The 22,789-nt window shown below is 53.0% G+C and overlaps 1 protein-coding gene across 1 annotated transcript, besides 1 other annotated feature; it reads right to left on the bottom strand.

Moving 5' to 3' along the window:
- Positions 1–22,789: part of a sequence feature (contig 1.135 1..301041(1)) that runs on past both edges of the window.
- Positions 541–22,484, bottom strand: ANIA_07884 (uncharacterized protein; the record flags this gene model as incomplete). The annotated part of the gene is made up of 4 exons (XM_676061.2): positions 541–7,420; positions 7,478–14,038; positions 14,098–21,921; positions 21,972–22,484. The coding sequence occupies 4 exons, from the start codon at positions 22,482–22,484 to the stop codon at positions 674–676; spliced, it is 21,645 nt and encodes a 7,214-aa protein (XP_681153.1). The 3' UTR covers positions 541–673.

The following is a 22,789-nucleotide window of genomic DNA, read 5'->3' as shown; positions in this document are numbered from 1 at the left end:
GGTCGAACACCATTATCGTTGGCCACAGAAAAGGGGAATCACATGTGGCCAGGCTACTAGAAGATAGATGTTCCTCCCTTACCCTTGGTGTCACTCCTCTATAAATCGTCCACGCCGTCCACATCTGGAAGAGAACAAGAATTGGGATGGAGGCAGGCTGGCCAGGCACATCATTCGTCTCTAGAGGATTCATCCTCGCGCGAGTAACATTGCAAGCCGCCAGCCAGCTCCCGAGGACAAATCGCAGTTTGAGCAACGGCACTTCCTTTCCAGATGTGTACATTTCATTGCGTGGCTGCAATATTTCTGAAGAATAGACTTATGAAAGCATGAGGTGGAGATTGCAGTGTAAGAGGACTGCCACACACTTCTGACATTCTAAATGTTCCGCAATCAACTGCATACTCCCACCAGTAACGTGGTCGGTAGCTCAGAACAAGCTCAGGGTAGAATCTGCAATTATTTATTTCAGCTTGAATTGACTACTTCAATCCTGCCGATACTACCACGTACGGTCGACAATATGTCATAACTTAATTATAACTATGGTAACTCCATTGATAAAAACTCAGGGAAAAAAAACCACATACAACTAGAGCCCAATTGTTAATAACAGCAGAAACAAAAGACCATTGATTATATACAAACAAACAGACAAAGACATCTCATCCAACTAAACATTGCGGCGCCCAAACACTACCTTATCCACAGCGTGTGGCGCATCACTCTGAAGATAGCCAATCTGGCGCATATAGCTGATACTCTTCCTCAGTGACGCCAGTAACTCTTCTTTTTCCGACTCTTGATCCGCTCCCGTTGCTCCCTGCAACTGGCAACCTCCTACAGGTAGGCCCATATACCCACCACCGGCTTCCAGGAAATGCAGTACAGGCCAGAGACGATGCGACTCGCCTTGCGCATGCACTGCAGCCCGCATAGCGTCCAACCACTCTGCCGGTCCCATACCGCGCATCGGATACCCAAATTCGTCACTGAGCATGTGCCAGAGCTCCTGCGTTGTTATTGCTAGACGGACCTTGGTCTCAACGGACGGGATCCCGGACCGGCTGCGTGCCGGGTTCAGGTTCAACTGCAGCTTATCGGTCACGATGGAAGCGACCTGCTGTGCGCCAGCAAGCAGGATGACATTCTCTGGTTCCTCGGCATTGAACCCGCCGATCTCCACAGCAGTCGCTACAACGCGCCAGAAGAAATCGTCTGTGTTGGACACCCCAGATTGCGCGGTTCCCAGAATCAGTCCAGGTTTCACGATCGAGACGGCAGACGTTGAGTACCGCGCCGCGAAGCGCTTAACCACGAGGTCGGCGACGAACTTGGATTGCCCGTAGCCCGTTGAGTGGGCGAGCACGGCAGCCATTTCCTCATCGGTAGTTTCGTTGTCGTCTAGTTGTACGTGGCCACCGGATACGAAGGTCAAGGTTGGGGGTGCTTGAGAGCGTGTTAGCGCTGCGAGCAGCGAGACGACGCTGGACACGTTGACATCGCGCAGCCGGTGGTAGTCGGCCCCCCAGTGGACTAGGGCTCCGTTGTGGATGATTGCGTCTATCCGTGGTTCTGCAGGACCTGCAGTGGACCCAGACTCAGATCCAGGATGGTCACGGCCCTCGACTGTGGACCATTGGCTCTCGCTGAGTCCAAGACGCGGTGCCGCGAGATCGCCTACCCAGGGTGTAATCCGGGACCGGTACTCCTCTTGCCACCACTGTGCTGCTTTGGCGGAAGAGACGATCCTCTCCATTGCATGGTCCTGGTCCCGTGCGCGGACAATTGCGACCACGGTGCGAGTGCTCGCTGGGTTGGACAGAAGCTGTCGAAGGATCTCAGTGCCGAGGAACCCAGTGGCACCGGTGAGGAGGATTCGCTCCGCCCGGGGCGTTGGCTGGCTGAGAGTCTGCACGTCGGGGGACGCCTCGGTAATGAGGGAGTTCATCATGCGATCTACCTCTGCGAGGAGATCAAGTTGTGGTGCGGATTCTTGCTTGTCGGTACCGGCGGCAGTATTACCGTGCTCGATCATGCGCGCGACGTCCTGGATCGTGACGGTGCTTTCCATGAGGCGATCAATGGATACGTCTGCATTGAATTTGTCGCGGATCATCGCCCGCATAGAGACCACGGTGATGGAGTTGAGTCCGCTTTGGGAGAGGACGATATTGCGGCCTTTTAGGGTTTCAAGGTAGGCTTCGTCATCGCCAGCCAACAGTCGGCTGATGGGCTCGCTCAGGGCGAGAGCCAGCTTGTCGGCCGGGTCAATAGGGCCTGCTTCGTGAGTAGCAGTCTTGCCGACTTGAGCGGCGATTAGTTCACTGGTTGCATCGTCCATGTTCTCCAACCACCTTTGAAGCTTGGGGCGGTCGATCTTGCCAGAGGCCAGGAGAGGCAGCCTGGCAACACCAATGTAGGTTTGAGGGACCATGTAAGGGGGAAGATGGGTTGCGAGGTGCTTTCGGAGCTGCGCGGGAGACATCTGGCTAGTTTCTAAATCGGTGTTTGATAAAGGTCGCAGGTCGGACTGTTGTTCGTTCGAGTCGTCGTAAGCGTTAAGTGTGTATACGACGACAATAGACTCTTTCATGCGCCCGGCGCGTGGAACGGCGACAACGGCGTGCCTGATTGCTCGGTATGTACTGGCGTGATGCTCGATCTCTCCCATCTCGATGCGCAGACCACGAAGCTTGATTTGGGTGTCCTTGCGGCCGATGAAGTGGATTGTACCGTCAGCATTCAGTCGGACAAGATCTCCCGTCTTGTAGAACCGGCGGCGTTCTGAGCTCTTGGTGTTGGGCAGGTAATGCACCCAAGCAGGATCCTGGATGAACGCAGCTGCAGTCTTTTCAGGCTCTTGGAGATAACCTCGACCGACTATGGCTCCCTCAACGAGCAGCTCGCCCACTGCGCCGATGGGCAGGAGAATGTCATGGTTTTCCGCGTCAACAACCCAGATATTGCAGCCCATCTTCGATCCGATGTTGGCTGGATCAATAGTTGGATCGCGGACTTCGTTCGAGGCAACAGCCACAGAGCATTCACTTGGTCCGTAGCCGTTATGGAGGTGAAGCTTGCCAGCCCAGGTCTGAATGTCGACCTTGGCAAGTGCCTCCCCACCAAGAATCAGGGTCTGTAGGCTTGGTACTTCTGAAGGAACAATCGTACGGGCGACAGACGGAGTCAGGAAAGTCCAGTTGATATTGAGATCGTTGATAATGTCTGCCACCCGCGCACCCTGGTGATAGTCTCGGGGCAGGCAGATGCAGCCGCCACCGATCAGGCCTGTGAGCATCTCCAGGATACTAACATCAAAGGTGTATGGAGCGATCTGCATGATCCGCGTGGATTCGGAAATACGAGACCTGCGCGCGTGGTGGACAGCGCCGCTGAGGAAATTGGAGTGTTCGATCACGCATCCTCTTGGTCGGCCTGTGCTGCCGGAGGTGAAGATGCAGTACAAGATATTCTGAGGAGTCACTGCAGTCACCGGCAGGTTTCCATCATGGAGGCGAGGAAGAGACTGGAGCGCTGAGGGGCTGACGCAGAAGACGGCGAGCTTCTCCCTCCAGGTTGATTCTAGGTCCGGCGACGTAAGGACCAACTTGGCGTCGATCTGCTGCACGACAAACTCAAGTCGATCAATGGGATGACCGGGGTCAAGGAAAACAAACGCACTACCGGATTTGATCACTCCTAGCATGGCGACCATCGCCCACGGAGAGCGTCGGAAGAAAAGTGGGATGACTTTATCAGGGCCGGTGCCCAGATCGATCAAGAAGTAAGCAAGGCGAGTGGAGAGGTCATCCAGTTCGCCGTAGCTAAGCTGAACCTCCTGGGAATCAATGGCGATTGCCTCTGGCTGAAGAACCGCGCGCTCGTGGATCAGCTCATGGGCCAGACGGGAGACACGGTCATCGGGCGACTGGTTGAGCGCTTCGAGCATCTTGATCTCGTTATCACCCAGTAGGTGCATCTCCACGAGCGGCGTGTTACGTGCACTTTCGCTGCCGATCTGGTTGACAAGGAAGTCGAACTGGCGCAAGATATTGGTCATTTGCTTCTCAGAGACCACGGTACTATCGTAGCCAACCGAGACCAGAACCTGCCCATCGGCAACTTCACATTCAGCGACGATGCCAAAGGCCGGAATGTCGAGGTCTGTCACCGGGATTCGTTCAAGACCGATTGGCGAGACCATCTGATCCTGTTGAGTCTGGATGAGGAGGAGATTTTCAAATTTGCTTGCCGCCTGACACTCCGCGCTAAACTTGCTGATATTCTGCAGGCCGACGTGTTCATGGGGAATCATGGCGACCATCTGGTTCTGGACCTCCTGAAGAACATTCCCGACTGTTTGCGATCTGTTGAATACCACCCGCACTGGCACCGTGGTGATCAGGGGCGCGACGATCTCAGTCACCCCAGGGATAGGAGCGTTGCGGCCCGTCTGCGTCATGCCGAAGACGACATCGTCGGAGCGCGTGTATTGAGAGATGTTAAGCGCCCATGCTGTTCGCAAGATCGTCGGCACAGTGATCTCGGAATCTATTTTCTGGGGCAGACGGATCGAGTATGTCATGGCTGCCTTGGCCTTTGTTCGGTAATGCTGAGGAACAGACGGGAACTGGGGTGCGGAGCAAGCCTCAAACGTCGATTTCCAGTATTGCCGCGTGGCAGCCTTGTCCAGATTTGTGAGCCAGTGGATGAATTTGTTAAAAGGTGGGCTGGGGATGGTTGACGTTTTCAGGTACTTCTTCTCAACTAGATCCATCATCAGACCAAGAGACCACCCGTCGTAAATGGAATGATGCGCAGTCCACACAAAGTATTTTTTCTGTTCTCCCTCCTCTTCTTCCTCAATAATGGCATATCTAGCCAGTGGCTTTCCGTAGCCGACGGGTATTTCTTTATCTTCGCGTAGGTATGTAGACAGACTGTTACCGTACACCCAGCGCATTTGGCTGATGACTGGGCTAATAACGACCTGGTAAGAACCCAGATGACCCAGGTCGACAATTCTGGTACGCAGGATGTCTAGTTCCTCTGTGACGGCCAACCAAGCGAGTTGGAATTCCTGGATATTGATCATTTCCGGTAGCCTGTATACTGCCTGCAAGGTGTAAAGACCATGGTCTCGGGCAGTGAGAGATATTAGACCCTCCTGCAGTGGAGTACAAGGGTAGACATCTTGCAAGAGAGTGCGATCTATTCCGACCTTAAATGCTGCGAGCTCAACAAGATCCTCGTCTGGTCTCTGTTTGGGCAGTAGAGAGAATGGCTTGATGGAGATCTCCTCTGTAGTCGCAGCGGCGTTTCTCGCGACGATATTGGCCATTTGACTGAGCTTCTGGTGCTGGAAGATATCGCCAACAGTGATTGAGAGACCTGTCTTGCGTGCCGCAGAGACTAGTTGCATCGCGCCTATAGAGTCACCACCGATTCGGAAAAAGCTGTCATCCGCACCGATGGACTCGGGGCTGATCTTCAGGACAGAGGCCCAGCATTCCTGCAGCCGCTTCTCCATCGCTGTTCGAGGAGCCCGTTTGTCGCCTTGCACGAAGGAATAAGTAGCGATCTGCTCACGGGTTAGATTGGCTCCCAGAGTGCGAAGGGCCTTTCTGTCGATCTTCATCGAGGTGTTGCGGGGGATGTTGAGCATGCTGATGAAGACTGATGGGATCATATACGAAGGCAAGGTCTCGGCTAGCTGGTGCTCAAGTTTGCGGACAATGTTCTTGAAGGTCTCGTCCGGGTCTCTTAATAACGAGACCGGGTCACCCGATGAACCCTTCAAAGATGGGCTGCCCTTATTCTCGTGGCCACTGCCCCCCTCTGTCGTGATGAATCCAGCCAAGGTCTGTCTACCGTCCTGACTGAGCGGCTTGATCATTTCGACTGCGACCTGCGTGTTTTTGGGCAGTCGAGCGCGCAACTGATATTCGACTTCGCCAATTTCAACCCTTTGCCCGTGGAACTTGATCTGCGTATCTTTGCGTCCGACGAACTCCAGGTGCCCATCAGCACAGTGTCTGACCAAGTCACCGGTTTTGTAAACACGCTTAGCAATGGATCTCGTATCGTTGCGCAGCCAGGCTGGCGTATCAATATAGGTTGCCGCGGTTTTCTCTTCGTCCTTGAGATATCCCCTCGCCAGGTTTGGTCCTTGCACAACAAGCTCTCCGACACACCCAATAGGAACCAGTCGATCATGATTATCGGGCTCTGTAACCCACAAGTGACAGGTGATACCCGCACCGATATCAGCGCAGGAGCTGTCGGGAAAGAGCCGCTGGTTGCTCGTCCAGATGGAACACTCCGCCGGGCCGTAACTGTTGATCAGTCGGACTTTATCAGCCCAGGTGCTATGCAGGTCCCGAGAGATTGCTTCTCCTCCCAGGGTCAGTGTCTTTAGCGTCGGGACGTCGATAGGGTTCAGTAGCGAAGCAACAGAGGGTGTCAGGAAGGTCCAGTTTGCTTGTAGACGAGTTATTGCGCCCGCAATGTCGTTCATTCGTTCTGCATCAGTGGGAACGCAGACGCACCCGCCTTGTGTTAACGTGATATATGTCTCCGCGATGCTGACGTCGAAGGTATATGCTGCATACTGGAAGGTGCGAGTGTTATGATCGATTCCCACGACCGATGCGTTTGCTTCGAACATCGTACAGAGTCCCATATGGTCCAGGATGATACCTTTTGGTAGACCTGTACTTCCCGAGGTGAATGGCACAAATGCTGCATTTGCAGGCTTTGCAAGGTCGATCTGAAAATTCGACGGCAGATTGGGCAGGCCCTGCATCAATCCGTCGGTGACAGAAATGACAGTTGCGTTACAATCAGGCAACCTATCAACAAGGTGCGGTGCAGCAAGGATTAGTTTTGCTTCACAGCGGGAAGAAACTTCCTGGATACGAGCCGGTGGATGCGATGGATCAAGTGGTACACAAGCACCCCCTGCTTTCAGGATACTCAACATAGAAACAATAGTCCAGCAGGACTTGTTAAAGCACACCGGAACCAGGACCTCTGGACCCACACCCTTCTCACGTAGGAAGGATGCGAAGCGTGTAGTGAGATTGTCTAGCTCGCTGTAGGTGAAGCTACCGTCCGTGGAGCAAATTGCCTGGTTTTCAGGGTACCGTAGAGCAGTACGGTGGAAGAGTTCGTGGACGGTAGTGTGAACTGGGGCGTACGGGGTGGCGTTCCAGCGAAGAAGTTGGGCTCTCATTGCTGCACTGGTGAAGTCGATGTCGCGCAGGGGTAGGTCTGAGGAGTCGGTTAGGATGTCCATGAAGTTCGTAAATGCTTGAGCGACTGCCGTGGCCTGCTGCGGTGAAAGAGCTGAAGACCAGTAGCTAAAGTGGATTTGGAGATCTTCGCCTACGACGGACGCGTTGACGGCAATATCATACTGTCCGAATTAGCAACTCATACCGAGAAACGGATGTTCGATTGTGTATCGACCTACCTCAGTAGAACCACTACCGGAGAGGTTCTTGAAAGCGATCCCGTCGTAATTCTCGGCATCTGCAGCGGCAGATGCAAAAGAAAGAGTAGTATTGAATGCTGATCGGCCTTGAAGATCAAGGGCATGGTGAATCTCCGCCAGCGAAGTATGCTGGTGCGGCAGACTATTCAGGACATCGTCGCGAGTGCCCTCAAGGATATCAGTTAACGTTCTATCGCCCGACAAAATCACACGGAGAACCATCATATTGATCATAGGCCCGACGATATTGTCAATCCCGTCTAGCGGGATATCTCTCCCGTGTGACAAATATCCAAAGCAGATTTCTTCGGTGCTTGTGTAGTGGCGCAGGACCAGTGCCCATGCTGTCTGGAGGATGGTGGAGACGGTGACGTTCTTTCTGGCCGAGAACAACAGAATTCGGGACAGGCCCGGGACGTTGAATTGGAGTGATTGCGGTGTTCTTGTGCCTAGGGCCTCCTCGTTGATGCTGGGGAAGTAGCATGGCTCGAGGTCTTTGAGGTATTCCTGCCAGTATGCGAGGCCATCATTGCCCCCTTGCTGTAGTCCCTGCAGGTATGAGATGTAATCCCGGTACAAGGGTGCTGGAGTGGAAAGTCTCTGATTATAAGCCTGAGCAACCTCACGCAGAATGATATCCATGGAAGACGCATCAAATAAGCCGTGGTGCATCCGGATACCACAACAAACAGTCCCATTGGCGTCGGAGCAGATCGTCACGCTATGCCAAGGCTCGAAGGCTGGGTACTCTGGAGTGGCAAGGTTCTGCAATAGGGCTTTGGCATCATTGCTCTTGACATCCTCGATGACAAAGGGGGCATTGTGCACCTCGCGTAGGACGACCTGGTTAAATGCAGTGCTTTCTTCAAGACCCTGTATAAAGATTGTTCGCAGAATTTGATGCCGACGAACAACTTCTTTCCAGGCTTTGGCAAGTACATGAGGGTTGACCGAGACTGATGCGTTCTTTGAGGTGGTCACTTCGTAGATGTTGTACACGTCGTAACTTCCTACGCCCTTGGTTTGTGCGACGAGAAGACCTTCTTGTAGAGGAGAGCAAGGATAGACGTCCTCGACCCGAGTCAAATCGGTAAGACCGATAGTAGCAAGACGCTGTGCGAGCAGTGCCTCTATTTCAGCGTCCCCGAGGCGCAGAAGTGAGTATTTCTTCTCTTTCTTCTGGGAGACAAGGGATAATAGCGGGTTCACATTCTCGCCCTCACTGATGGATGTAACTCGGCCGGCGAGTTCACCGATTGACCCAGCGCGGAGCAGTTCCTTGATTGAAAAATTCACCCCTGCATCTCGCAGTTGATTCATTAGCTTGATTGCTGTGATCGAATCCCCGCCGAGGCTAATAAACGATCGGTTCAAGGCAATCTTCTCGGCAGGGATATTCAAGACTTTGGAGACTGCTCCTTGTATCACCTTCTCCGCCTCACTACCAGGAACTGTGAGCCCAGGCGCTGTCGTCTCGATATCAAGAGCTTGCTCAGCAGTCTGCTCATCCAGCTCATTGACCCATTTTTTCACGCGCTTGATGTCAGTCTTACCCGAAGTTTGTCTCGGCATCTTCTCCACAGCCACGAAGACAGTAGGAACCATGTAAGAGGGAAGGCTTTCTCGTAGCGCTTGGCGAATGCTCGCGATCCGTGAGTTGGCGTACTGCTTCCATTCCTCAGACAAGGGGCATAGGACGTGGGGTGTGGTGATTCGTTCTTCAGTGCCATCGAGAGTGAGCACTGCGACAAGGCGGTTCTTCAATGGGCCTTGACTGGGCAGCACGACCGACGACTGTCTGACGGCAGGATGAGACCACATCTTGTGGTCAATTTCTCCCAGTTCAATGCGTTGCCCGTGGAGTTTGACCTGGGAGTCCTTTCTACCCACGATCATGAGGTCACCGTTTTGCGCGTAGTAGACCAAATCTCCAGTCTTGTAGAGCCGGCCGCCGCCAGTCTCGCCAAACCGTTTCTGCAGCCAGAGAGGATTCTCAATAAACACATCCTGTGTCTGTTTTTGGTTCTTGTAATACCCGCGCCCGACAATAGGTCCTTGGATGAGCAGTTCACCAACAGACCCGATAGGTGCCAGATGGTTGTGGTCGTCAGGGAGTGTGATCCAGCTGCGGCAGCCCAGGGGAACACCAATATTTGCTGGAGAACTACCGGGAACAAGGTCTGCCGTGATACAAATCATAGAGGTTTCTGTAGGGCCGTAGACGCCCTTGAGGATAACCTTGCTACTCCATGTTTGCACGATATCATGGCTCACGGCTTCGCCCCCCGTCACCACATGCTTGACCATGGGAATATCCTCTGGCTGGATCATGCGGAGTACAGTGGGTGTGAGCATGACCGAGTTCACGCGTAAGTTGTTGATAGCGCGTACAATGTCTCCTTGCTTTTCCTCTTCGGTAGGGAAACACACGCAACCGCCTGCGCAGAGCGTGGTGAAGATCTCCATGAGCGAGGCGTCGAATGTCAAGGCGCTGAACTGAAGCACTCGTGATTCATGGTCGTAGCCAAACTCTTGGCCTTGATAGGTAAATGATGAACAGGCAGAGGCATGCTCGATCATGACGCCCTTGGGCTTACCGGTACTTCCGGACGTAAAGATCACGTACATCAGATCGCGCGGGTTTCTGTGGACCTCGAAGATCATGTCGCTGGCATTCGCACTGCGAATCCAGTCGAGAGACTTCGCTCCTATCTCCAGCGTTTGAAGATGGTTGTTAAATATAGGCTTAGTTTCTGGGTCGACAATGACGATCTCTGACTCCACCTCTTCGATTATGCTATGCATGCGGCTTGAGGGAGAGGAAGGGTCCAAGCAGACAAACGCTGCACCAGTCTTGAGGACTCCTAGTATGCTTACCACGACCCAGACGGCCTTCTTCAGACAAATAGGCACAATCCTGCCTGGTCCAATTTTGAGAGTAGACAGGTGACGAGCAAACAAGGTAGACAACTCCTCAAGCTCGTCGTATGTCAAACTCGTCCCATCCGACTGCGTAACAGCTAATAAATCCGGATGAAGGCGAGCTCGTTCAGAAACAAGATCATGCGCGCACCTGGTGATTTCGGGGAATGATTTCAATCTCGCATTCCACTGACGAAGTTGCTTCTCATCGTCCAGACTGAAGGCGTCAACATCACCGACCTTCAACCGGCCGTCTTCATTCTCGCACAGCTGACAGACAACGTGATGGAACTGGCCAGCAAGCCTCTGAATTTGATAATCCTGCATGACCTTACCGTCGTATTCAAAGTTCAGTGTCGCCGTTCCTTCCTCGGTGAGGATACACTCGACGTTTAGAGCGTAGGTGTGCAATCCCTTGGTTGGAATTTCTACGCGCTTCATACCGAGGATTGTGGAATCACTGATCACCGCTGGCTGAACGACAAACAGGTTCTGAAAGTCGCATGCGGCTTTGCACGCAGGGCTGATCTTGCTAATATTCTGCAGCCCCAAATGCTCATATGGAATGGCTGCTGTCGCTTGGTTCTGGACAGCGGCAAGGAAATCCTCTATTGACATCGATGTGTCAATGCTGATGCGGATGGGAACAGTGGCAATTGTTGGCCCCATAAGCTCAGTGGCCTGAGCGAGGTCAATATTCCGGCCGCTGCGAGTTGAGCCATAAATCACCTCCGATGAGTTGGTTAGACGGCCAATCGTCAATCCCCAAGCGGCTGAAAGGAGGGTCGATGCCGTCACAGTGGACTTGGTACTGAAAGGGAAGCTGTACTTGAAGGTGCGGTCTACGTCCACCTCGTAGAGAGAGCTTGGAAGCTGTGGGAATACACTTGACGAGGAAGCATCTTGTAGCTGCGACTTCCAAAATGCAGTTGCATCGGTCTTGCCCTGTTGCCGCTGCAGGAATCGAATATATTCAGCAAAGAGAGGACGAGAAACTACCGACTCATCCTTGTATCTCTTCTCGACCTCGTCCAGCATCAGTGCGAAACTCCAACCATCATAGATGGAGTGGTGAGCTGTCCAGACAAAGTATCCGTCTAATGTCAGGCCATACCGGCTTAGCGCTGTTCCGTAGCCCATAGGCCTTTCTCTATCCTGCGCCAGGTATTCTTCAAGTGTCGACGCTTGTGACCACTCAATGGACTGTCTCAAGGTAACCTGGCAGGTACCCTGGGTCTCAGTGGAGATAATCACGGTACGGAGAATGGCATTTGCCTCAACAACCTTTGCCCAGGCGTCGCGGAAACGGTCCAGGTCAATATTGGGCGGTAGCAAGAAAGGTGCTTGGAGGACATACGCACTGGAATGACTGCTAGTCAACGCAAGGAGCCCTTCCTGCAGGGAGGTGGAAGGGTAGACATCCTCAACTAGATCAATCTGCACATGTGGAATATGCTTTTGGACAATCGAGCGTGCACTTTCCTCGCCACCTACCAGGCTGAAAGGTGCATCGTACTTGTGCGCCACGGCAGACGCACCGTAAGCTGCAACCACAATTCTTGCCATGTCATCAAGCTTGGGGTAATTGAAGATATCCGCAACTGAGAGGGACAAGCCCTGCGCACGGGCAGCGGCAGCCAGCTTCATGGCTTCAATCGAATCTCCGCCTACCCGGAAGAAGTTGTCATTGGAACCGATGTCAGACACCCCGAAAAGATCCTTCCAGAGACCTGCAATTGTTTCTTCCATTGGTGTCTCGAGAGCCTTCCTGCTGCCGCTCGCGAGGGAGTACTGCTGAAGCTCTGTCTTGGATAGGCCGTTGCAGAGCTGCTTCAGCACTTTCCGGTCTGTCTTGCCAGATGCAGACTTGGGCATAGTGACCAATGGAAACCACAAATGGGGGACCATATACGGTGGCAGGCGCTGGGCGAGGATTGCCTCGATCTCGAACATCGTCTCTCGAAGCTTGTCGTTCATGGCGCGAAGGAAGCTGTTCTTGTTCTGGAATTCCTCGCTACCCTCAACGGCCTCGAATTCGAGGAATGCAGACAAAATTTGGCGTCCGTTGGCATGTTCGGGCTTGAGTGCATCAACGGCCACTTGCAGGACCTGGGGATACTCTGTTTTGATACAGTGCTCGACCTCTCCCAGTTCAATGCGCTGTCCGTTCACCTTGACCTGGGTATCCTTGCGTCCCACGATTGTTAACGTGCCGTCGGAATTGTATCGACCCAGATCACCTGTTTTATACAAAGTCTGCTCACCCGGATAACCATAATCGGCCACCCAGCTTGGCGCTGATATATAACTTGCTGCGGTTCTGGTAGGGTCGTTCAAGTAGCCTCGACCAACGGTATGCCCATGGACTACGATTTCACCAATAGCCCCAACCGGCACGAGTCTATCATGGTTATCTGCCTCAACAATCCACAAGACGGCTCCGACAGGGTATCCAATAACATCCGGCTTGAACCCGCTGGAGCTGAGCGGATTATAACAGCAGTACACGCAGCATTCGGCCGGTCCATACCCCCCAATCAGATCGACGTGGTCCTTCCACGTATTGATACTATCCTGTGGAATCGGTTCACCACCAAGCATCAGAGTCGTCAGGGACGGAACATCCGCGGGCCCAAACAAGCGAGCAAGTGTGGGCGTCATGAACATATTGTTAACCTTCATCTCGCGCATGGATTGCACCATACTGCTCATTCGGTCTTCCTCAGACGGGATACAGACGCACCCACCGTGATATAATGTGGTAAATGCTTCGAGAATGATGGCGTCGAAGGTATACGAGGAGAATTGGAAAATGCGGGAGTGCGGCCCGTAGTTCATCACTTTTCCGTGGTGCTCGATGGAGGAGCAGGCTGCTCTGTGGTGCACAACGGCTCCCTTTGGTTTTCCCGTGCTGCCGGAAGTAAACTGAACATACATGATGTCCCCAGGGGTTACGGCTGTTGATGGAGGGATATCGTCCTCATCGGCGTGAGGAAGCTCATCCAGTATCTTGGGTGAGACGACAACCAACGATGAAATAAGGTCCTTGCAACGATCCTGGGTTTGTGGTGAAACAATCAGGAACTTCGCCTTGCTGTCCTCGAGAAGGCCCTTGAGACGATCATCCGGATGTTTGGGGTCCAGAAGCACGAATCCTCCTCCAGCCTTCAGGACTGCCACAAGAGCAATGATTGTATAGAGTGATTTCTCAAAACACAATGGGATACAGTCATCGGGCGAAACTCCCTGCTTTATCAAGTGTCGCGCAAGACGAGACGATGCCCTGTCAAGGTCTCGATATGTGTATGCAGCCTCCCATGACTCGAGAGCCAGAGCGTGAGGACGTTTCCTGGCATTCTGATGGATGACTTCGTGCATGCAGCGGTCTACCGCAAACGGCAGCTCCTTATTCCAATCTCGTAGAGATGCTCTATCGAGAGGGCTGAGCATGTTTACATCGGCTAGGACCGTCTCAGGGTTCGAAAGAAGCTCCATGATGACAGTACTGTAGGTATTAGCGAGATGGACTGCTTGCCCGCTTGATAGCTTGGACGTCCAGTAGGTGAGGTCAATTTGCAATCCTTCCTCTCGCGTAGCGACGTTCACGGTGATGTTGAACTACATTTCCCAAATGAGCGAGTTATTCTTTCAAAAGTTAGCATTCCCCGTGGACTTACCTCAGTAGGGTCATAATCATAAACTGTCCTCAAATTTAGATCCATCGATTCTTCTGGTGAATACCTCTGGAACGACATCGCTGTATTGAACAATCCCTGCGCCGCCACACCCAAGGCATGCTGCATTTCTGCCAAGGATACGTACTGGTGGGACATGGCCTTCAGGAACCCATCTTGGGTGTTTTTTAGAGCAACCAGAGCCGGCTCATGGGGATCGAACTTCAGGCGACAAACAAGCATGTTGATGAATGGACCCACGGAGTCCTCGATCCCATCAAGAGGAGCATCACGGCCCGAGGTCAGATACCCGTAGCAGACAGAGTCTGTTCCAATAAAAGCGCGCAGAACCAGGGCCCACGCGGTTTGAACGACGTTAGCAACGGTGAATCCCCAGCGTTCGGAAAAGGCGCTCAGTGTCTCCTTTGTCAAGCCGGGAAGCTCAACATTGATCGATTCCAGAGCCTGAGATTGGTCTCGGCCGTCATTAAGAATGGGAAACTGGCAGGGCTGAGCGTCTTGGAGGTAATCGTTCCAGAAATTGACCGATTCGGCCCTCTTTGCTTCTTGGAGGAAGCTCACGTAGTCGACGTATGCAAGAGGGGGCACGCTGCTGAGTTTCTTGCTGTAGGCGCGCTTCAAGTCCCGCTCAATGATAGCCATAGATGTCCCATCGATCAAGGCATGGTTGATCTCCAACTTGCAAAACATTCGACCGTTCTCACAGTGACAGATTGCTAATTGATGGAGCTTTGCTGTCTGAGGTAATGTGCGTAAAGCATGGACAGGGTCGTCGCTACGCAGCTCCACCACTTGCGCCCTCAACTCTTTCAGCACCAGCTGGTCGTAAGGTCGGTCTGGGACAGCACTTTTAATGAAAACGGTCCGTAGCATCGGGTGCCGGTCAATAACCTGTTGCCAGGCTGCAACCAACTGTGCACTATCGACTCCCTCGCGGGCAGTGGCCTCCATGATGGTGAAGAACTCGTAGGCACCCTCGGATTTCAACTGACTCATCAACAAACCCAGTTGCATAGGCGAGCAAGGAGAAAGGCTCTCGATCTCGTCGATCGACTTGACTCCAGCTTCAGGTAGGATGGAGGTAGCCAGGTTATCCAAGTCTTTATAGGACAAGTTCAGGAGCGGGAAATCGCTAAGTGTGGGAATTAATTCGGACTGCCTCATGAGTTCATCGATACCAGTCTCGAGGACTTGACGATAATGATTGATCCAAGAACTTATTGTATCGCGATGGCTCATTTTCTTGTTATACTCGAAAGTGAACTCCATCCGCCCGTTGGAGACCCCGGCGGCGATCTCAAACAAAGAGTAACGCTGCATCTGAGGGCTGATCTCAACACAATCAGTTCCGGTGATAGAAGACTCTTGAAACAAGGCGTCGACTCTCTGCAGTTGCTGGTAAAGACCGAGGTAATTGAAAACAACCTCCATATCCTGCATCCCGCCGGCCAGAAGAGATCGCGCAGTAAAGTACCGCCACCCATTGTGGGCAATCTTTCGTCGGCTGTCCTTCAATCTTTTGACAGCATCAAGCCAGTTGTCTTCGGGAGTCTCGTAGCTGACGGGATACATGGTCGTGAACCAACCCACTGTGCGTGAGACATCAATGGCCGATGTCCAGGGTTCACGGCCATGTCCTTCTAGGTAGACGGCAGGGACATTTCGGTCAGAGAACGCGTGACGGAAAGAATGAAGCAGTGCAGCTACCATGATATCAGTCGGCTCTGTGCGCAACGGAATATTACAGTCTCCGAGTAGCAGCGCGGTCCTCTGAGAATCGATGGTGAAGGATTCAGTGACAATATCTCCCCAGTTATTGGCTTCTCCCTGCATGTTCCAGTAGGCCAGATCACCTGTGGGTGCCTCAAGGTCCCAGGTGTCTGGTTTTGACAAGTGCTGGGAGACATATTCGCGTTGCAACTTCGCCCAATTCTGGAAGGAAATAGTGGGAGTTGAGTTGATACGGCCAGTCCTAAGCACATCCTCCAAATCCTGCAGGATAATTCGCCACGATACCAGATCAATAACCAGATGATGAGCCGCCAAGAACAGATACTGGCTCTCGGGAGCAACCCAGATTTGGGCTGTCAACATTGGGCCCCTTTTTATATCGAAGAGAGTCTCAGCCTCGCGGAACCGGGCCATCATTCTCTCCCGACTACCCTCTTCTCTAGGGAACATGAAAAAGGATCCAGAAACATCGTTGGTGATTTTCTGACTCCAGGATCCGTCAACCTGTTCGAACCGGGCTCGAAGCATAGAGTGGTGTTGTACAACTATTTCAAGTGCTCTTTGAAGCTCCGTCTGTAGAACATCTTGGGCTAGCTTCAAAACAAAGCTTTGGTTAAAATGATTCTGCCCTTTCGGCTGCATCCTGAAGAACAGCTGTTGAATGGGAGCGAGCTCAAACCATTCGTCGATGACTTCGGCTTCTGGCGCCGAGCTCTCTGTTGTAGACTGCTCAATGTATTGAGCTCGTCCGGCAAGAGCAGCCACCGTGCGGAGCTTCAATATATCCTGAACAGTGATGCGAAGATTCTGCGAGCGAAGGCGAGACATGACCTGCATGGCTGAGATGGAGTCACCACCAACACTGAGGAAGGAAGTGTTCAGGCCAACTGATTCCACGGGGATGTTAAGGGTTGCGCTGAAAGCGGCCTGCACCTTCTTCTCTATGTCTGAGGTGGGCTGCTGCAAGCTGGTTCCTTCTGCTGCCGCCATCGCGGCAACAGACTGGTACGTGGCTTCGTCCACATCCTCGAGCCACCCTTTTATCAGCTTCCGATCAATCTTCCCAGAAAGGTTCAGCGGCATCTTCTTTAAGGGAATCCACACAGCTGGTATCATATATGGCGGAAGCTTCTCTGCGAGTCGGTTCTCTACCACGGAAGCTGTCTGAGCAGCGTGAGATCTGTCGCTGCTCCCTTGAATCAGTGCGACCCTGCTGCTATCTCTGGAGATGCCATCGCTGCGTTGAGCAAGTTCCTGTAAAGACAGGATGCACACAAGTCTGCTCTTATAAGGACCCGCCGCAGGGACAGCAACCATGGCATGTTGGATCTCTGGACTTTCGGACAAGTGGACTTCGATCTCTGCCAATTCCACACGCTGACCTCGGACCTTGGCCTGAGTGTCTTTTCTCGCAACGAAGCTGAGAGACCCGTCTGGATTAAAGCGCGCTAGGTCTCCGGTCTTGTAAATGCGTCGGTACTCCCTGGGAAATGTCTGAGGCATCCAGGCTGGATCTTGAATGAATGCTGACTGCGTCTTCTCCGGTTCATTCAGGTATCCGCGGGCAACTATTGCACCTTGAACGACTAATTCACCCACGCAGCCGACAGGAGTCAGCTTATCATGATTGACTGGGTCAACAAGCCAGATCAGGCCGCCGATGGCGTGTCCAAGGACAGCGGGGTTGCTCTGCTGGGTTGCTGGCGGGTTCGCCGAGCAGTAAACTGAACACTCTGCAGGTCCGTAGCAAAGTATCAAGTTCAAACTATCCGCCCAAGTCCGAATATTCTCTCTCGTCGGGGCCTCTCCACCAAGCGTCAGTGTGCGAAGGGTGGGAACCTGCTCAGGGCGAAGCAAGTTGGCCACCGTTGGTGTTAGGAAGGCGTAATTGGCCTTCATACGGTTAATGGCTGAGGCGACATTGTTCATGCGCTCGAGGTCGGACGGGATACAAATACAAGCACCCTTCATCAGCGAGGTGAAAATGTCACCGACACTGACGTCGAATGTGTGTGCAGCGAATTGGAAGACTCGCGACTGGGCAGTGATGCCAAAGGCCTTGCTGTGAGCGGCGGCACTGGAGGCAAACATGCCGTGCTCGATGACGATACCTTTCGGCTTTCCTGTACTTCCAGAAGTAAATAATACGAAGACTGGGTTCTTATGTCCTGCGCGTGGAGGTAGAGTCTCAGAAGATTGCAGATCATCATCCGACCCGAAAAACTGTGGACTTAAAGCAACAACCTTGTTAACAAGCCCGTTGAATAAATGACTATGTTCTGGCATAGTCACTACCAAAGCAGCCTCCGCGTCGTTGATGATCGCCTGCAGTCGATCCACTGGGTGTCCAGGATCTAGGGCCACGCAAGCACCCCCGGCCTTGATAATGGCCAGCATGGCAATGACCGTCCAGGCAGACTTGCTGAAGCAGTGCGGAACCAATGTCTCTGGCCCTACACCCATGCTCACCAGATGTCGAGCAAAGCGACTCGACAGCCGGTCCACTTCCGCGTAGGTGAAATCCCCATCCCAGGAGCAGATCGCCGGTGCGTCAGGCGTTGCTAAAACCTGACCACGGATGATCTCATGTACGCAGCGCTCCTCCACGACAGGAAGCTTGTGGTTCCAGTTCATGATTTGAGTATAGTCTTTCTGACTCACCAAGCTCAGGTCACCGATCTTGACGTTGGGACTGGCTCGGAGCACTCCCATGAGATGTTCGAGCTGGCAGCAGATACGCTCCACCTGCCATGAGGACAGAACTTGGTCATCAAAGTCAACTTGCACTCCCACCTTATCTCCCCGCAGCAAACACTGAATGACCAGCGCATAGGTGTAGATCCCCACCTCGGGAGACTGAATCTTCTTGATGCCCAAGGAGCCAGAGGTACTTTCGTCCTCCTCGGGCTGAACAACAAGCAGATTCTGGAACCCACACGCAAGACGACACTCGCGGTTAATCTTGGCTATGTTTTGCAATCCCGCGTGCTCGAAGGGCATCATTTCAACAGTTTGTGTCTGGACCCTGGTCAGAAGCTCAGTCACCGTCTCATCGCGGTCGATCTGTACGCGGACCGGGACCGTGGTAATCATCGGCGCAGCCATCTCGGAGATGCCAGGAACATCAACATTTCTTCCAGCCACGGTAACGCCTATGATAATGTCGTCGCCTGCATCTGTATATTGGCTCATGAGGAGGGACCAGGCGGCCCGAATGAGAGTGGAGGTTGTGATTCCTGATGACTGACTAGTGGCCGTGAGGCTGAACTCGTGCTGATGAATGTTGTTGACACGAGGTTTGTATGTCTGATAGGGCAATTGCGGGAACTTGGGGGGATTTGACGAGGACAGATAGGATTCCCAAAAGGCATATGTGGCCTCAGCATCCATGTCTCGAAGATGGGCAATAAATCTGTTGAAAGGGGCAACATGTGGTTGATGTGAGAGTCCACTGCCCTTGTACGCCTCCTCTACTCGTTTCCACAGAAGCGGCAGAGACCATCCATCATACAGGGCATGATGAGCAGTCCAGATAAATGTCGATAATGAGCCGCCCGGGGTGCCTGGAACGAGAGCGTACCTGGCCAGTGGCTCTCCATATAGCATTGTCTGCTGCGCATCTGATTTCAAGTACTCTTCCACGCTGGCTGGATATTTCCAGTCGATGGAAGACGGCTTGATCACAACCTGATATGTGCTCGCAGTGTCGGTAGGAAGCAGGGTGGTGCGCAAGATCTCGGTGGTGTTGACGACAGACTCCCAGGCAGCACAGAACTTGGCCAGGTCAATATCCGCTGGCAGCTCGTAGACGTTCTGGTAGATGTAAGTACCGGGCTCTCCCTGGGTAATTGCCATAAGACCTTCTTGTAAGGCGGTTGCAGGATACGCATCCTCAATGCTTGACCGGTCCAGGCCCCATTTCAGAGTGAGCTGGTCGATGAATTCGAAGGCATTCTCAACATCAATGAGTGAAAATGGCTTAATTGACCCAATCTCAGTATGTGACAGCTCTACGGCGATTTGAGACATGGCTTCAAGTGTAGGATGGCCGAAGATCTTCGCCACGGTCAGGCTCATTCCTGTAGACCGCGCGGCGGCGGAAAGCTTCATAGCTGAGATCGAATCCCCTCCCAGCCGGAAGAAGTTATCGTTTAACCCAAAACTCTCGTATGGGATCTTGAGCACCTGGGACCAGAGACTTGCTACAGCCTTTTCAGTTTCTGTGACAGGCTCGCGCTTGGCCGTATTGGTGCTTCCCGCGAGAGAGAACGAGACAAGGTCCTCTGTGGAAAAGCCTGCAGCCAAGTCCTTGAGTCGTCGCCGATCCAGTTTGCCATGGGCAGTAGTTGGCATATGCGCCATGGGGACAAACACTGAGGGGGTCATGTAGGCCGGAAGATGTAGACCGAGGTCCTCCTTGAGTTGGCGGAGCTGCTGTCGTCGCCCTTCAGATATATAGCCTAGCAGCTCAGTTTCATCGTTCTCGTCGTCTTCAAACTGAATGAACGCGCCCAATATCGACTGATCATTATACCCTTTGGGCTTAATGACTTCAGCCACCACGGCCTGCCAACCAGCGTTTAAAAGGCTCTTGATATTGAATTCGACTTCCTCCAGCTCGATACGTTGACCGTTTATCTTCACCTGTGTATCTTTCCGGCCGACGATGTTGAAGGTTCCATCGGGACTGAGAAACCCCAGATCAGCTGAACGGTAGAAGCGACGGGCAGGGCTAGCTTTAGGTAGCCAGTCTGGGTTCCCTACAAAGGCAGCATTGGTTTTCTCTTCATCATGAAGGTAGCCGCGCGCCAAACCCGGTCCTTCAATTAGGACTTCTCCGACCGCTCCAATCGGGCATAGTTGATTGGGGTTCATTGGATTCGTGATCCATTGTCGTGCTCCAAGAGCATGGCCGATATTAGAGGCAGGAGTGGCAGGGCTCAACGCGGCACGACCGGCGCAGAGAATTGTGGTTTCAGCGGGACCGTACATGTTGTTCAACTGGACGTGATCCGCCCAGGCTTGAATTATATCTTGTTTCATGGGTTCACCTCCGGTGGAGATGGTTCTCACTGAGGGGACGTTTGCTGGGGTCATCATGTTCAGAACGGTGGGGGTTAGAAGGGCCCAGTTTACTTCCAGGCGGCGGATGAAGCCCTCAAGGTCATCCAGTCGTTCTTCTTCGGAAGGCACGCAGACGCACCCACCGTGCATCAGAGTGTTAAAAATTTCTCCGACGCTGAGGTCGAAAGTATAGGTCGCAAACTGAAGAGCCCTCGTAGAGCTGTCCAGGCGCATGATCGTGCCGTGACCGATCATACTTGAAACCAAAGCGCGATGCTCCACTACAATTCCCTTGGGCTCCCCGGTACTTCCTGAAGTGAAGACAACGACAGCCGGGGTTTCAGGGCGAGCAGCCCGGACGAGGCGTGTTGCGCGACGCTCAGCGGCAAGCTGGTCTAGCAAGTCTTGCGTGACCTCGACGGAGTGTTTGACTAGGCCGGGAAAAGTTCCGGCGTAGCCAGGCCCGGTCAATATGACCTGCGCATTGATTTTGCTGAGAATGACTGCTTGGCGTTTAACAGGATGGGCCGGATTGAGAGCGACGTAAGCACCGCCAGCTTTGAAGACCGCCAACATGGCCACAATCGGCAACGTGGATTTCTCGAAGCAGAGTGCAACGTACGAATCCGCGCCGACTCCCAGTTCCTGGAGGTATGCAGCCAGATTATCAGCCTGCATGTTGAGTTGCTGGTAGGTCATATCGCCTCCAGAGCCTGCGACTGCAAGCGCATGAGGCTGTTCGAGTGCCTTGCGCTCAATGCGCGTGTGCACACAGTCACTGATAGTAACTGGCACATATGCATTCCAGTCGAAAATCGATTCCCTATCTTCCTTACTGCAAAGGTCGATCTGGGTGACAGGGGTCGAGCCACGGTTCACAACCGCCTGCAGACTCCTCTCCAATGAGCCTGCAATGCTCTGCGCATAGACGGACGACAGAGCAGAAGCATTATACTCGAGGGAAATTCGCACCGAGATTGGGCTGACTTGTGCGACCACCTCAATTGCGCGCTGCGCCATTGTTAGCCTTTGTCATTCAATTCAGGTTCAGCGGATCTCACATTGTGCCTTGGCCCCGATAGAGACAGAGACGTACTGGGTGAGCTAATATGCTTCACCCTTAATCCAGTATCTGGAACCACATGCAAGAGCTGTTCCAGCTCCGCTAACGGTATATCCTGGTGCGTAAATGAAGTCTCGTGCCACTGCTGAAGCTGTTCTAATAGCTCATGCAGCGTAGTAGCGCCCTGCGACCAACTCGCACTACAAACGCCGTGCTTCGCCTCATCGCCATTTTCCAGGCAGCTGGCGAAAGTTGCAGTGTCTGTCGCAAGGAACCGACCCAGAACCGTGGCCCACGCGGCCTGGAGAATTACCAGGAGCGATGTCCGGTGTGCCTCGCAAAACGCGCCCAGTCTCTGCAGCTCGATGCTGGGGTTGAGGGGATAGCTCCTCCACTGTGCTTGTCCTTCGTACGAACGGGTGAGATGGGAGAGGCGACTGATTTCCATCCCTGCTGTGTTTCTCTTCCAAAATTCCGCAGATGAGTCTGCGGCTGCGCTGATGGAAGGCATTATGATTATGGTTATAGTGTATCAAGTATGACCTGCGTATTTGAGTATGTTAGTTGTCCGTTAAGAATATCGTACCTTTTCTTCTCCTCTCTTCTTCTTGTCTAGAAGTTCATAGTCGCAACGACAGGAAGTGTAGTCAGTTGAAGCCGTTTGGATCTGGAGTGAAGTCAAGTTGAATCGGCCTGTCGCCAAATAAATTCCGCCAAAGCTAGCCCAAAGCTGTATGGGACTCAGCCATCCAAGCTATGCCAACAATCTCGAATTCAGGTCTTGGTCCCTGTACGCGGTGTGATATTATTCATGTT

This window comes from Aspergillus nidulans, chromosome II (assembly GCF_000011425.1).
Source record: "Aspergillus nidulans FGSC A4 chromosome II".
NCBI lineage: Eukaryota > Fungi > Ascomycota > Eurotiomycetes > Eurotiales > Aspergillaceae > Aspergillus > Aspergillus nidulans.
The sequence above is the reverse complement of the archived record's forward strand: the minus strand, read 5'-3'. Positions and strand labels throughout refer to the sequence as shown.